This window comes from Corylus avellana, chromosome ca1, assembly GCF_901000735.1.
Source record: "Corylus avellana chromosome ca1, CavTom2PMs-1.0".
In the NCBI taxonomy this organism is placed as follows: domain Eukaryota; kingdom Viridiplantae; phylum Streptophyta; class Magnoliopsida; order Fagales; family Betulaceae; genus Corylus; species Corylus avellana.
This window is the reverse complement of record NC_081541.1, coordinates 14,320,348-14,336,778: the sequence shown is the minus strand read 5'-3', so window position 1 is coordinate 14,336,778 and position 16,431 is coordinate 14,320,348. Positions and strand designations below refer to the sequence as shown.

At 38.0% G+C, this 16,431-nt stretch overlaps 1 protein-coding gene across 1 annotated transcript; it reads right to left on the bottom strand.

Moving 5' to 3' along the window:
• Positions 1–1,583: 1,583 nt before the first annotated feature.
• On the bottom strand, positions 1,584–15,389 carry LOC132187903 (anaphase-promoting complex subunit 7). Its single transcript, XM_059602328.1, has 18 exons — positions 15,222–15,389; positions 15,052–15,120; positions 14,904–14,954; positions 14,074–14,208; positions 13,874–13,936; positions 13,471–13,586; positions 12,597–12,681; positions 12,231–12,290; positions 8,202–8,247; positions 7,521–7,594; positions 4,102–4,152; positions 3,714–3,914; positions 3,588–3,632; positions 3,364–3,457; positions 3,081–3,226; positions 2,756–2,985; positions 2,322–2,382; positions 1,584–2,054 (listed from the first exon to the last, which is right to left on the bottom strand). Exons 1-18 carry the CDS (start codon positions 15,288–15,290, stop codon positions 1,968–1,970), a joined length of 1,683 nt encoding a protein of 560 aa, XP_059458311.1. The 5' UTR covers positions 15,291–15,389; the 3' UTR covers positions 1,584–1,967.
• Positions 15,390–16,431: the final 1,042 nt, after the last annotated feature.

Sequence of the window (16,431 nt, the reverse complement as noted above, 5' to 3'; positions counted from 1 at the left end):
ATGCTTCACTTAATTGAGCTATGCAGAAGGGTATATATGAGATTGCAAGAAAGAGAGAACAACAAGGATGAATGAAGTTGGAAGCGTGTGTTTGTGTGAAAAATTCTGCTAATAATTTAATGTTATGTATTTGGTCTTAGTAACCAGAATATATATTTTTTCATAATTAAAAAGGTAGGAGGGGGCCACTTTGGTAGTTACCTTCTATCTGGATGTGATTATGGAAATACCTGCCCGTTGAAAATTGCACATGGAGAGCCTAAAAGGTGAGAATGCGGAGACGTTCTTTCAAGTCTTTTTGAGCCATAGCTGATCCAATCTCATCAGAACATTAATGAGACCGAGGCAGCTATTATTAATCACGTTTGAGAATTCCTATTGTAAAAGTTGACCCCACTCTAGTATTTGTCCAAACCGTATGAGAATTTCCTTGAGACCACTTAACAAGTACCATTGAGGGTTAAAAAAAAGAAGGGAAAATATTGGGAATCCCCAGATTGCATCACACACAAAATGAATCGTTATGCTAGATATGGCAAATAGTATTTGTGTAATTAAGACTATGCACGATGCTTTGTATTAAACGGCTCGTAATAATCTATTATTTGGGCATACTACTATTCTTTCGCCATTTGAAGCTTTAATTTACTTACAAAAAAATCATACGTCTCTACCGAAGACCTCAACATAACAATTCATTTTTGATTAAATTGTGGAGTCGGTGGGCTTTGAGATGTGGTATTTCATTAATGATTCTTTCAGGACAATGACTAATTCAATGGTTATTTTCAATATTATGCCTCGAAGAAGACTTGAACTTCTGTGCTTTTTAGCACAAGATTTTTGAGTCTCAAGTGTCTACCATTTCACCATCTAAGCCATGAATTGGAGAAAATATGAGCTAACTCAACTAAGCGATAAAAGAAGACAACACAACTCGTCTGCCTGCTGCCCATTTTTCTTTCCTCACATTGGTTGAAAGATCACCATTAATCACATGTTTGAAATGTTCGTTTGCACCAAATTTTTTCTTCTTATTTCCTAATTGTTCGTTTGCACCAATTGATCTCTTTGTGGCATCTGTTTAAATAATCAATCCATATGAAAAGGTACATCTACGTTCGGCATTGAAGGCATTGAGTAATGCAATAATCTCTCTCTCTCCTCTCCAAGACGCGAAATTTGGGCAAATATTCAATTGTCTTCGGAGTTAAGAGACGAGTGTGCCTTTCTGCTACATGCTTCAACTGGGTTTCTATGATAAGGAAGTTCAGTATTGGATTGAAATTTCTAACAATTTGCTGTTTAATTGTTAGTAATTTGAACAGCAATTGACAAAAGCTCATATAAGAAATTACTAACAATTGTTAGAAAGCCGGTAAGTGACTAAACAACGCAAAATTTATTTGAGCAAATAAGTCTCATATAAGCTCTCTTACAATTACTGACCAGATTGCTAATAAACAAGTGAATTTCATAAAGGCTCTCACACAATTGAAGATGATCTAAATCCCTCTTTACCTTCTTTGGATGGAGAAAACGTGTCAAAATAGGTGTAAGAGTGTGGGATATACAAATATAATGGAAGTAAATTGATTAGATAACAAAACTGAACACTACATATTCTTACATTACATCCGAATTTATAAGAACCCAGTGTTTACAGCATCCAGAAAAGGACCACACACGCAAATACTCGCACTTTCCCGAAGCTTAAATTTTCAAAATAATTAATGTCCTCAAAGATACATCAACTTCCAGCCCACAGAACACATCAATGTAACCTATATGAGTTAAAATTCAAGCTTTTGTGTGACAATTTAAATTTCCCGGTTCTCTAAAGTGGAATCTGTACTTGCAGGGCACCGCCGCAGATCTCTTGCTCCGCATGTTGCTCGATCATTTACAGCAAGATAAATGGTGTGAGTGTGGTCTTCATATTTGCAAAATCTTGTCCAAACTTATCCTCATAAAAGATCAGGATCTTCTTGATCTCCATCAGCATCTTCAACCTCGTTTTCTTCATCTTCTTCAGGTGCATCCGGATCCACACCCTACAAAAGAATATGAGCTTTTAATCCCAGGGCAAATGCACTCCTAAGGTTTTAATTCCTTTGCATTTCCCATTCCAACGTTTCTTTTTTGTTTTTTTCTTCTGCTTAACTGCTTTCATTGAGATCATATTTGGACTAATCTATGAAGTGCCGGACAGAAATAGAAAATAATCCTGAAGCAATGTGTAGTGGTGTGTGTGGGGAGTAATTGAAAGAACTGAAAATTATAAAAGAAATTGCTGAAAAAATAACATTAGCAGAAAGAACCTTCATTTGTTTCTCTAAGCGTTCCAACCCCTTTTTTGCAGCTTCATTCTGTGGGTTTATCCTGCAATGGAATGAAAAAGTAAAATTGAAAGCATTTTCGAATAAGGGCATCTGAGGTTTTCTTGTTTCCTGTTCTTTTGATCATGGCCTGCCCACATGTTTCATCAACATTCAGTGAGCAATTGGACATCGCTGGAAGTTGAAATGCCTCATTGCAACTTACTTGAGCAAGTTTGATCATTCAGTGTGAATAGGTAAATTGAAATCAGCCATTCAAACTGGCATAACAAGATAATCTAATAATGATCCCATGCCATCAGTAGTGGTGATGGCTCTAATCAAGGATTCTTTTACCCTTGGGCAATAAAACTTGCAACAGTTCAGATCTTATGTCCTGACCCAGAATGAGATTCACATCTTATGTAAGGCCTTACCTCAATGCAGCCTGATAATGTGACAGAGCATCTTGAAGCATATTTGTGGCAGCAAATACTTGAGCAAGTTTAACGTGAAGGGAGTCGTCAGCCCAATCCTTGAGATACCGTTCAAGCAGAGACACAGCATCTCCATTTCGACCTTCAATCACATGGAGCTCAGCCAAAGCTAAAGCAGCTCCTAGGTAACCAGGTTCCAGCCTAAGTGCTGACTCATAGAACTTTTTTGCCTGTTACAAGTTTGGTTAAATTCACAATATTTAGAATCTGGACAAAATCAATTTTTACCTCTAAGCTGATCCTGAAAAGATCTCCACAGCTTTACCTTCTCTCTGCCACTAGAGTTGCTAGCATGAACATCCCCAACTAATTTAAGCGCTTTGGCAGATTGAGGCATTGCCTTCATCGCCTCCCTGGCAGCATACAAAGCCTCTTTGGTTTTAGAGAAAGCCAAATAAGAATGAACCAAACCTGAAATCATAAGTCAGTTCTTAATCATTTCAAGGCTTCTGCAGTTTTCTATAATTCATTATTTTCTTTAGAAAATAGTTACATTAAACACGAATAAGTCAATGGTAAAGCTGAGTGTTCCCCCTTAAAAGTTGCACCTTGATATGAACGAATGTCAGGTCTCAGTTCTAGAGCTCCCCTGAAAGCAATTACAGCAGCTTCTGCCCGCTTCGCTGCTAACAGCAGGTTACCCTGAAAACTTGAAAGAAATCCTAGTGATTTCATTGAATTGAAGTAAAAGGAAGAAAATGAATAAAATATCGATCCTCTCTGAATATAGTCCATGACTCTACCTATTCTATCAGGTGTAGAATTGTTTTACCTTCATAATATAACCTGGTATGTGCCTCTCATCAATTCGGATGCTCTGATTGCAAAGAATAAGTGGACCTCGTGAGATATAAAAATAAGGAAAGATATATATCAGCCTTTTCTTGAATTTACTGACCTTGTCAGCATAGGACAAAGCTCCTCTCTCATCTTTCCTTTCCCACAACACAGAAAGTGTCACAAAAACCTCTGGCCTTGTAGGATCAATACTCAGCAAATCATGTGCTAACTTGTTTAGCTTCGAATAATCAGACTTCATCTTTAGAAGCATTGCATACTCATCCATATAAGTTACAACATATGGATCAATCAATCGAGCCTGTAAAGACCAAAAACTGCATGCTCATATCTTCTTGCACGTATATCTATCTGTTTGTGTGAGTGTGCAGATGCACACGTGCGAGTGCGAGTGCGAGTGAGAGAGACATTGTGAGTGTGCATATGAGAGAGAGAGAGAGAGAGAGAGAGAGATTATAACTGTACAAACATGATCTAGAAGTTATTACCTTTTCAAAATTCATTATGGCCTCATCATTCTTTCCAATAATGGCTTCAATCTTCACATATAGGTTTCATATACAAGTCAAACAGAAAGATAAGTCAAAATGCTGTAGTCATACTAGAAGCAACCTACTAAATATACATTTCAAGACCATACCATGTGAAATTTAATGTCAGTGATCAGGCTAGAGAGGCATCTTAATTGAAAATCAAAGAACATTCTTTTTTGAAAAGTAATCAACATCATTAAAAGCGTAAGGCGCCCCTAGGTACACATGGAGTATACAAGAAAAGTCACCTAACGTTTACGAGTAAAAAGAACAAAAAAATCATGACAATTAATTACTAAAGGAGAAACAAAAACAACTGTCCAAAGATATAGGGTGTTGAAAAATAAACACTTAATCTCCTCCAAAGTCCTCTTACGGTCCTCAAAACTTCTATCATTCCTTCCAAAGATACAGGGTGTTGAAAATCAAAGAACATTCGTATACCAGCACACTCCAAAGAAATATTTGAAAACCTTTTGTTAGAATTGGTTTCCTTATCTCTATGCATGCACACATGGGCTTAAGCTTGCGAAAGAACAGAAGATAAAATTCCTATAGCTTTCCGCTTAAGTATGAATATTTAAGGGGTTAGGTGAAAAATAAATACAATAAAGCTATAATATATCTTAAATACAATGTGTTTCAGCCTTTCCCACGCCTGGCCACATGGGGGTGGGGAGGTGGGGGGATTACTTGTTGCAACCTATCATTGTTCAGGTCAGCATAATATTAACCAAGAATTTTCCTGTAAAGAAGTCATCAAATGGAACATCATATAAGAACTACATTCCATGATCTCTTTAGAACAATAAAAACAGGTTAGATAGACAAATGCATCCAACCAAAAACATTTTATAAAGCTTAAGGTGATGAAAACCCAAATAGCAATATCTTTCTCTTATGCTGTGTAACCTAAGCCATGCTCAGAGCAAGGACCTGACCAAGCCCCATTGCTATAAAGGTAGGTTTTGCACCAGGTCTTGGGTGTACCGCCATCCAGGCTAAAAGACACATGAATCTTAAAAGAGCATTGGCATTGACCAACATGTGATCAAAAAAGCAAGTAACCAGAAAAAGGCATATAAAAAAATGAACATATCACCGTGTGATTCCTTTTTTTTTTTTGATAAGGAATTGTTATATATATCAAAAAGCACAAGCATCGCTAAGTACACAGAGTATACAAAGGAAACCAGCGAAAGCCCACAAAAAAACCCAAACAAAAAAACCCAAGAGCCTGAAGAGACCAAGGCACTTTGAACCCGAAACTACCCCTGCTCACACAAAGCTCCCCCAAAAATACCCCCAAATTACAAAACCAAACTAGCCCACAAGCAACCCCACAAGAACACCCAGACCAAGGCACTACAACGTAATAGTCTTGCCCTTAGTCCCAGGCCACCCGATCGTTATACTAAGATCATCTTTCACCTCATCCAGCAACGCTACCTTTCGATCCTCCTCCTCATTGCCCTCCAACCTCCCTCCTCGCGAGGTACTTTATTTTCCCACTGAAAATCCTCTTCCATGTTCATTAAAAGCCCCAAACGATCTTCGTCCTCTAACTCTTCACTGTCCTTTAACTTTTCCCTCATCCACTCAATTTGCCATTTTTGGGATTTGGTCAGACCATTAAACACAGATATGGCAGTGGAGCACGGCCCAGTTGTACTGTTAGACCTTTGCGAACTGGAATCCGGAACAAACCTATCCAACCCAACTTTGACAGTTCGACCGCATCACCTCCGGTGCGACAAGAACCCATGTCATACAAAAAAGCCGTCCACGAAGATGGAGAATTCTGAATCTTTTGGGAAGGCTGATCGAAAACATGCTCCGGAGAAGGAATTGCCCCAGCAAGCGCCCTCGACGAATCAGAAACCTCCAGACCCTGACTTGGGTCCGCAGTTGCCATGCTCGTGGAGCTCGCCAGAGAAACCATTGAAGCCTCAGTAAACTCAATGGAGTGATCCAACGTCGACCCAAAGTCTGAAGTAGGAGTCACTATGTTGGTGACCAAAGGAGTCACCGGATTATTCGCCGGCAGCGGAGAAACAAGCACCATCGGGGAGGCAGACCCAAGACCCACACCAGAAACCGAAGACCCAGAACAAGGCGTCGCACAAGGTCCAGAAGCGGACTTGCGTCCCGCTCTCAGTCTAAACCCAACAAGAAGTTTGGGCTTCGGGACCATCCTAGAACAAACCCAGTCCAGGACTGACCCAAACTTCTCACAAAACTTCTTCCAACGGCTAGGGACCCTAGAGCCCTTAAACCATGACTTTGGCTTAAAGCCCAGCCTGATAGAGAGAACCCGAACCACGTCAGCCCTAAGATTTTCCAGATACGCCTCCCACGAGCGCAAAGCCCTAATCAACTTCGTTGCTGAATCGCCGCCCCCCTGCATCCCCTCACCACCCTTAACCAACTCAGAACAGCTCCCCGTCAGAATCTGATTGCCAGCCGGCTTCACACCACCAAAATCCTTGGAAAGCATAGCCGCATAGGTCTGATTAGAAGAAACAGTCATAATACCCTCGGAACCCTTTGTCTTAGCTACGAGAACCACCAAAAATTTTCACAACTCATCCACAAAGCGGCGCCAACCCCAACCTTCACGGCCCTCAGGGAGCCAAATCATCCCTTTCCAACCACCCTCAGCAAAGACCTCGGCCACTAAGAGCCGACCGGCCTCGTTGCAGCCCTTATGGATCTTCAAAATCATCTCATCCTCCCGAAACGATTTGGCGAGAAGACCTCCGTCCCTTGAGACTTCAGCGCTCCTCCACCATATTTGCCAACCAATCAGAGCACTGGAGGCTCAGAGAAAAGGAGCCAGTAAACCCTTTTCTCTTTTCTTCCAAGCGCAACTCTGGCTTGCTTGCTTTCGCCAAAAAGGAGAACGATTTAGCTTCCATAGCAAATCTTCGCTCCATTCTGTCCAAAGCAAACGCATGCCACGATACCAAACTAGAGTCTAGCAGAAACGCGCCTCCACTAGAAAGGAAATGGATAGATCTAGGAGATTTCTAGAGAGAGAGAGATATTTGTTATTCAGAGCCTAATGATCACCCTGTGATTCCTTTCTATAGAATTTGCTTTTATCAATAAGACTTACTTGATAGAGAAACTGCAAAGCAGTAAGTAGGTATTAAAACATAGAACAAGAAAACAATTCTGCAACCTACACCTTCATGCTTAAAAGTGAAAGATTGTGATATGCAACCAAAGCAACTTGAGGTCTCCATAAACAGACAATCAGTAGTCATTCACCTTCGATGCATATCGCATGTGTGTGTGCACAGTCAATCAACCCAAGCCAGTAAGCAACTTTGGCATATTAAACAAGCTGCAATTTTTACGATCAGTCCTACCTTTGCAATTTCAAGCAATACGTGTATATTATTAGGAAAACGCTGTAAAAGATCTGCAAAGAGCTCCAAACCACCTGCCAACAAAAAATGGCACAGCAAAAGATCGTTGATAATTACAGAAGCAGATACCAATAAAAAATACAGAATTAATAACTTCTCCTGTGGAAACTACACCTGAGAATGAGAGAACTTCCAAAACTAATAAAGAGTAGCGGTAGCAAACAACTTTTTCTTTATCACAAAGGAAATCATCGACATAAATTTCCCAACTACTAACCAAACAATAGACAAGTGAGTCAACCTTATAATTCCCATCTTTATTCCTCCATATCCTTTTCTTCATTCTTGCCTTGGGTTAGAGTTCAAGTAAGAAAGTGAATTTTGCCCAACCAATGTTTGACAGATGGAATGGTTCCAGGACAATTAAAATAAAACATGACTTACATTACGCAATTTACAGTGTTTAGCAGTTAATCATGCCATTTGGAAACAAGTTCAGTGGTTCTAGGCTTCTTCATGAGGAAGCATCATAGCAATTAGATTCTAGATTTCACCATAAATCAGAAGCAGAAAATTGTAGAATGCAAATCATGTCCCATGGTCTAAATTTTGATGTAGAGGCAACACTGCACACCATACACATATAATAGTCTCAAAACCAAAGAAGAGATAGTAGTTTACCTTTGTAATCATTTGATGCAACACAACATTGGGCCTCAACATACCGCTGCACAAAAAGGAAAATTATTAACTTTCTTCTTTTTTTGGAGTACGAAAATGCACATTAATAATGAAAAACAATACATCCTTAACAGAAATGCCAATGTAAATACCAATAACAATTTTTTATAAGAAAGAACTTCATTTTTAATCTCCATTTTTTTGTGCTGAATATAAAAACGAACTTCAACATTAATGTTGCCAAAGTTGCACCACAACATGCCTAGACTATTTCTCAAGCTTGAAATTCAGAAATCCATGTGATATATGCTAGCCGCTCCCTCAGCAGTTCAAGTGCATGCCTAAACATTATTTCCAATGTGAGGGCACCAAGCATTGCATAATTTAATAACGACTTGATGGATAAAGAAAGCTTATTAATTTATTAGAAAGATGAATCACTCATCTAGCCCACAAAGAATTAACATTAACACCCCCAATATCTTAACCTTCAAACAAATGGAGTGAAAAAGATGGAAGGTCAAATCCCCTAATAAAAAGGACAAGCTGAGTGATAAAGATGTAAAACTATTGTCTTTTGCACAACAAAGTGGGGGCATAGGCTATGAAGCACCTGTTCCTGATACATGCTTTTAAAACCATGCTCAGAACAATGATCACTATCTCTATACAAAATTTATATTTTACAATGAACCAACAAAATCTTAGACTTCCAGGATAAATCTGTCAAGCTGAAATTGTTTCAGTTGAACACAGCTATCAATGAAGTCAATAGAAACTCAAATTTACTCCAGTGACTCAGCAAAGTAACCTCCTAATCATTGCTAAGTATTACCCTCGTACATACATATCTTTTTTTTTTTTTTTTTATAAGTAATAAGTATATTATCAAAACGCGGAGAAGGGCGCAACCCATCTATACAAGAGGTATATAGGGAAGCCCCTATTGATTAGAAAAAGATTTACAGAGCTCTAAGAAATTAGAAAAGGTGGACTCATGCGAGTTCGACCAAGTCCCACTCCAAGAGAACAAAGTATGTAACGCCAACTTCCTCAACTCTATCATGCCGCTCTCATTATCCTCAAAGTTGCGTACATTTTGTTCTCACCATAAACACCACATCACACATAATGGGACTAGCCTCCACATACACAAAGCATGCCTATTACCCAATTGACCCCTCCAACTTTCCAAGATATCACTCACCTTTCGCGGCATAGCCCAACTCACTCCAAAGTGTTGAAAGAATACATTTCATACCTCATTTGCAACCTCACAATGTAGGAGAAGATGGTCAATTGACTCTCCACAATGTTTACACATATAACACCACTCCATTACCATAACATCCCTCTTTCGTCAGTTGTCCAAGGTGAGGATTTTTTCTACCATCGCCGTCCACACAAAGAAAGCCATATATCTAAGGGACACTTTATTGACAAAAAGTTATAACAAACTACCAAAGAAAATGGTCGTTAGTTCTTGTGTTGGCTTAATTCAGTTCCAAAATGCAGAGGCTACTGTTCACAGGCTCAAACACTGATATAGAATGCTCAGAATCAAATATCCACCGTTCATAATGTAGATTCATGTGTCATGAACATCTCTACAAAATTTCAGCTCAATCGGACCACAAACGCCCATCGATCGAAGCTGTTGATCAAGACTGGACAGCATTTTCAGAATTTTGTTTCACTCATTGCATGCTGGGTCCGGACCGGCCTTCCCCGTGTCCGGACCGCAATTCCAGAAACCTTATTTTTGCTCCGCAAGGCCGTATCTGGACAGCCCATTAACCTGTCCGGACACCCCGTACCTATTATGCCCAAAAACATGTTTTTAGTGGGCCCAGGTCTAGGGTTTAATGTACTGATATATATGCATCATTATAGAAGAGAGAGGCACGGATTTTCACCCCTAAAGAGTTCGTCGAAGGCTGTGCTAAGAGAGATCATATGTGGTGAGCGTTAAATTGAATCTCTTAGAGTTTGAGTTATTTCTTTGATAAATTTACGGTTGAGAAGTCTATCGGAGTTCCGGTAAAAAGAAATCATATATAAGAATTGTGCCAGATGTTCTGGAAAGGGCTACTACGATAGAAGTCAAGTGGGTCGCTTGTTGTGTGCAAGGAAGCGTCAATTGCAAAGGTTGTGTAATCCTTCTTGTATTCCTTATTCTTCTTATAGTGGATTGATTTCCTAGGTTTGGCTGTCCCAGAGAGGTTTTACATTTAGAGAGTTCTCTAAATGGTTTCCTCTTCGTAACCAAATATCTGTGTCCTTGAATGTTTATTTCATATCTGTATTTTGTTGAATTTTAACTGTTAGGTTAGATCTTATTCTGCATAATTTTTGTGAAACACCTAGACATTTGAATAGGTGTCGTTTGGAGTCGTTTTTAGAATTTTCACATTTCATACCTCATTTGCAACCTCACAATGTAGGAGAAGATGGTCAATTGACTCTCCACAGTGTTTACACATATAACACCACTCCATTACCATAACGTCCCTCTTTCGTCAGTTGTCCAAGGTGAGGATTTTTTCTACCATCGCCGTCCACACAAAGAAAGCCATATATCTAAGGGACACTTTATTGACATAAAGTTATAACAAACTACCAAAGAAAATGGTCGTTAGTTCTTGTGTTGGCTTAATTCAGTTCCAAAATGCAGAGGCTACTGTTCACAGGCTCAAACACTGATATAGAATGCTCAGAATCAAATATCCACCGCTCAGAATCAAATATCCACCGTTCATAATGTAGATTCATGTGTCATGAACGTCTCTACAAAATTTCAGCTCAATCGGACCACAAACGCCCATCGATCGAAGCTGTTGATCAAGACTGGACAGCATTTTCAGAATTCTGTTTCACTCATTGCATGCTGGGTCCGGACCGGCCTTCCCCGTGTCCGGACCGCAATTCCAGAAACCTTATTTTTGCTCCGCAAGGCCGTATCCGGACAGCCCATTAACCTGTCCGGACACCCCATACCTATTATGCCCAAAAACATGTTTTTAGTGGGCCCAGGTCTAGGGTTTAATGTACTGATATATATGCATCATTATAGAAGAGAGAGACACGAATTTTCACCCCTAAAGAGTTCGTCGAAGGCTGTGCTAAGAGAGATCATATGTGGTGAGCGTTAAATTGAATCTCTTAGAGTTTGAGTTATTTCTTTGATAAATTTACGGTTGAGAAGTCTATCGGAGTTCCGGTAAAAAGAAATCATATATAAGAATTGTGCCAGATGTTCTGGAAAGGGCTACTACGATAGAAGTCAAGTGGGTCGCTTGTTGTGTGCAAGGAAGCGTCAATTGCAAAGGTTGTGTAATCCTTCTTGTATTCCTTATTCTTCTTATAGTGGATTGATTTCCTAGGTTTGGCTGTCCCAGAGAGGTTTTACATTTAGAGAGTTCTCTAAATGGTTTCCTCTTCGTAACCAAATATCTGTGTCCTTGAATGTTTATTTCATATCTGTATTTTGTTGAATTTTAACTGTTAGGTTAGATCTTATTCTGCATAATTTTTGTGAAACACCTAGACATTTGAATAGGTGTCGTTTGGAGTCGTTTTTAGAATTTTCACATTTCATACCTCATTTGCAACCTCACAATGTAGGAGAAGATGGTCAATTGACTCTCCACAGTGTTTACACATATAACACCACTCCATTACCATAACATCCCTCTTTCGTAAGTTGTCCAAGGTGAGGATTTTTCCTACCATCGCCGTCCACACAAAGAAAGCCATATATCTAAGGGACACTTTATTGACAAAAAGTCATAACAAACTACGAAAGAAAATGGTCCAAAGGCATTTTAGTTAGAAGGCTTGCTCAAGTAATAAGAAAATACATTGCAGATCAACTTGTTTACACGAAATACAAATGAATAAGTGAACTAAAGCCTGCATAACAAGCTTTTATAAAAAAGAAAGAGGTCTTCCGGTTACAACTGACAAAAAAGTGCTGATAATATACTCATGGTGACAAAGAAATAATTATCCCTCTCATTAAGTACTTACTTGCAGCCAACGGCTCGAGTCAAAATGCTCAAATGAAGCCCTCCCGCTTCTATTTGGAGTCTGAAATAAAAAGTTATGAACAACAGTATCAAAAGGATGATCATATTATTTTCAAACACAATACGCTAGGAGGAAGATTATGTAATTTAATCAAATTAATTAAGAGCTCCAAATATGTAGATGGAGAACATTGGCCTGGTCAATGATACACAAGGACATTGATATTTTTCTAGATATAACAAAGTAGCAGATCTAAGGCTCATAACAAAATAAAATTCTTGCAGATGAATCAAAATATGGTTTCGCACATGATTATGTTGATTGATCACCTTTATGAAATTTCATTTAATTCTTTCACCAACAAACCTGAGGAAACAATGAAATAATGTCCTTGACTGTAGCTCCCAGTTCTGCTAGAGCTGTAATAGCCTCAAGGACATAAGGGCAATTCCTGTCAAAAAGACACCAAAAGGAAACACGATTTTCAAAAACAAGAAAATAATAATAACATCACTAACATCAATACCAATTTTACAATTCAGGTGATTGAGCATCCTATTAGAAACCAGAGATCCATATGATAGAAATACACATTTCAAGCATACACTTTAAACAAGCAAAGTCACAGAGATGGATATCGGATGCAGCAGCATTTGTGGATCAGGAAACCTTTCTTTTTTCATAAAGTTTTTTTTTTTTACCCAAGGGTTGGAGGGAAATGTGCTATAATAAAAAGAACTGTGCCATTTCCAATATAGATTCAACAAAATAATTTCTCTCCATCTATATATTTACTCTACTGCAATGCTGAATGTCTGTGTGTGCAGGGAGAGGGAGAGAGAGAAAGGCAAATATCTCTACATATATACTTTTTTTTTTTTTTAATTACAGAGAGTGAGAGAAACTTCTGTCTATAGTCAAATTGAACCTCTGATTTGGACCAAAACCCTGCCTCACTTCAAAGTGCTGCACCTTCACCACCGTCCTTAGTGGCACTGGCTAGGCATTGCAGTCTTTATGTCAAGTAAGCACAAAAATAGCAAGTCCAAGAATGGAATATTGTGTATTTTAATTTTTCAGCATAAGGAGAATACGGATAGCATGTCTGAAAGTTTATACTCTTGAGCAAAACATAATATACAAAATAAACTAGATGATGTAAACAAAAAAACATATGATATAAGATTGTAAAAGTATAAAATGAAGGGAAGTTGGTGTAAGGAAATATAACTTGTCAAACCTTAAACACTCTTTGTAACAAGCAATAGCAGGACGGGTATGTCTAGAGTTTCGATAAAGCTTTCCCATCAACAGATGCATCTGCAGATTTCTTGCTTTTCCTGGAATTCCCTCCATCTGCAAAGTACATGTGATGATGAGATTGCACATTTATTTTTTCAGAAAAAAAAAAAAAGGAAAGGAAACAACAATTCAACAAAACCTATATAAATAATACATTAGAAATTCCATGATCTTGGTACATCATTATACAAAGCCATATGAGGACCCTTTACAAGAATAAAAGTAATCTAGGGCATTTTCTGCCATTATGGACTCCCTCCACCAACAAAGATTTCTTAACATTCTTCATTTTATAAGAGAGAGAGAGAGAGAGAGAGAGAGAGAACATCAATGGGCACAACCTCAGTAATAGCTGCTCTGTTCTCACTTAGTGCACAGTGACAAGATGCGATTTTGAACCTCACCTGTCCATTATACAGAAAAGGACAACAATGCATAAACAACTAAACCTTGAACATAAAAAATTTCAAAAACGATAATTAGCAAGCTCCAGCAAAGCTGAAAAAGGAACTAAAATGCATAAGGAACAAAATCATTCTACCTCACTTTCATTAATTGCTGAGATGTTAAAAGAATTTGGAGAAGATGACCTGTTTGATGGCAATGAACTTCTAGAAGTTGTTGAATTCTGTTTAGGAATGATCTTGTAATAATGCAAGGCTTGCTTGTAAGTATTCTGTTAGAAAACAGAAAGGCAATAAAACTCAAGACTCACCATACAAATAAAAATGATGATGATGATGATGATGATGATGATGATGATTCATATACACAATTTGAGACGACCAATCCAAAAGAGTTGCATATAGATTAAAACTAAATATTGGTACCATTTAAATGTGGACTAATTGATCACTAGTTTTGAAGCATACTAGTAGCCCTCCCTCAATCAGGAACGAGGTTTGGGGTTTAACCCATTTGAGAAGCCGTATCATATAAATGAAGAAGTCAATCGTCTAAAGAAGATTAAAATATCTGTTCACAAATTTGTCCAATCTTTCACATGCCAACAAAAGTTCCATAGACCCTTCCAACATCATATATACCAGCAAGTCCTAAACACTTGCAGTAACCTTTCAATTTTGAACACCCGGGTTGAGCTACAAACTCCACTCAACTGTACAACCCCTAAACGACAGAATGGAAAAAGAAAAGCCCAACGCTTAAATAAGTCTACATGCTTATTCAGCAATTAGTGGCATACGAAACACAAAAAACACACCGGTCACATTCCTATTCAATAGAATACATCGAAACGCATACAAAATTTTAAACAAACCGCACCAAATAATAATCGAAAATCAACATCGTTTATGTCTCAGTTGCGATTGTGTTTTTTCAGTGTGTGTGTGTGTGCGCGTGTGTTCTTACGATTGCTCTGCGATACTCCCGCTCCCGGAACAATGCGTCACCGAAAAGCACCTAAAGAAAAAGGTTAAAAACAGCAAATCAAACTACAATTGAAATAAAGCACTTGAATTTCCGAATATGAAAGGGAAATATAAATCGAAATCCTAACCAAGCTCTCGGCCTTGAGGTGCGGACTGGTTTCTGCATTAGCCGCAGGTGATGAAACAAGAAAACAACCCTGCCACCAAACGAACACATCAATCAGACAAAAACACACAAAATCCGAAGTTCGGAGATGAAAAGTGGTTGCGTGAAATTTGTAGGAGAGTGAGAGTTTACGAGCATCTGAGCTGAGCTATAGAGGCCGTGCTCGAGGAGCGTGGCGATTTGATCCTTCGGGACGTCCATTGTTGCTTTTCTTGAGCTCACCAAACTTTGCGCTTTTGGGACTGTTTCGAGGATTTGAAAAAGATGGCTGTCACACACGGACTCTTTTAAGCGACACTCAAACCGTTTTAAAACCCCTCTTAGCCCCCAGGTGCTCCGCTCCGTCGTGATTGGATCTTTCGTTGAAATTTGAAATTAATTATTATTATTTTTTTTTGTTGGGTGAAAATAAAAATTTACGGTTTTCATTTTGATCAAAGTCTCCCTATGACTTGCCAACAAGAAATAAATTTTATAGGTCAATATTTATTTATTTATTTTTTTTTTTATATTTGACCAATATTTTTCTATAAATTAATTATTATATAATTTATATTTGTGAACTTAGGTGAACTCCACATAAGTCAATGGTGAACTTCATAAATCTAATGGTTGATCTATTAAATTTATATAAAAATATGTGTAAAATATTTGAAACTTATTGACTCCTAACATTTCTCATTGAGAAACTGTGCAATGATGTGGATAAGCTTGTATAATGTGAAGGTAAATGATGGAAAAATGCTAGGAGTCAATATTTTTCTCATATTTCGTCCATCTTATATTACAAATCAACCATTAAATTTTTGAATTTATGTTAATCTTACAAATCTAATAGTTAATCTATTGAATTTGTAAGAGAATATGAATCAAATACGAGAAAGTTATTAACCCCTTACATTTCTCTAAAAAAAAAATGATAAAAATTATTTTTCATTCCATTTCCGTGGATGAGTGAATCCACCGTTAGATTTGCCTGGGTTCCACAAATCTAATGGTGAATTTGTAAGGAATGAATAAAAAATTAATGGAGAATGGTGTGTATCATGACTCCATACAAAATATTCATAAAAGACTTAAAATTACTTTCACATTCATATTACTTCACACAGAAAAAGTTAAAAAAAAAAAAAAAAAAAAAAAGAAAAAGAAAAAAGAAGAAGGTTCTAAAAAGCATTAATAAACTAGCCCGAGGTGTTTGTCGTTATACCCTAAAAATAATAAAAAATAATAAAAAAAAAATCACTATTTAGATGGGCTGGCCCAGCGCGCAACCATATTCCGCCTTTAAGTCTTCGGCCCAAATAGTCTACCTATCTAAACAGAAGCCTCACTGCCGTCC

Coding starts and splice junctions, on each gene's coding strand:
- LOC132187903 (XM_059602328.1), bottom strand. CDS start 15,290: ATGGACGTCCCGAAGGATCAAATCGCCACGCTCCTCGAGCACGGCCTC. Junction 14,955..15,051: donor ACCTCAAGGCCGAGAGCTTG/GTTAGGATTTCG, acceptor CTTTTTCTTTAG/GTGCTTTTCGGTGACGCATT. Junction 2,383..2,755: donor CATTATCAGGCTGCATTGAG/GTAAGGCCTTAC, acceptor ATTCCATTGCAG/GATAAACCCACAGAATGAAG.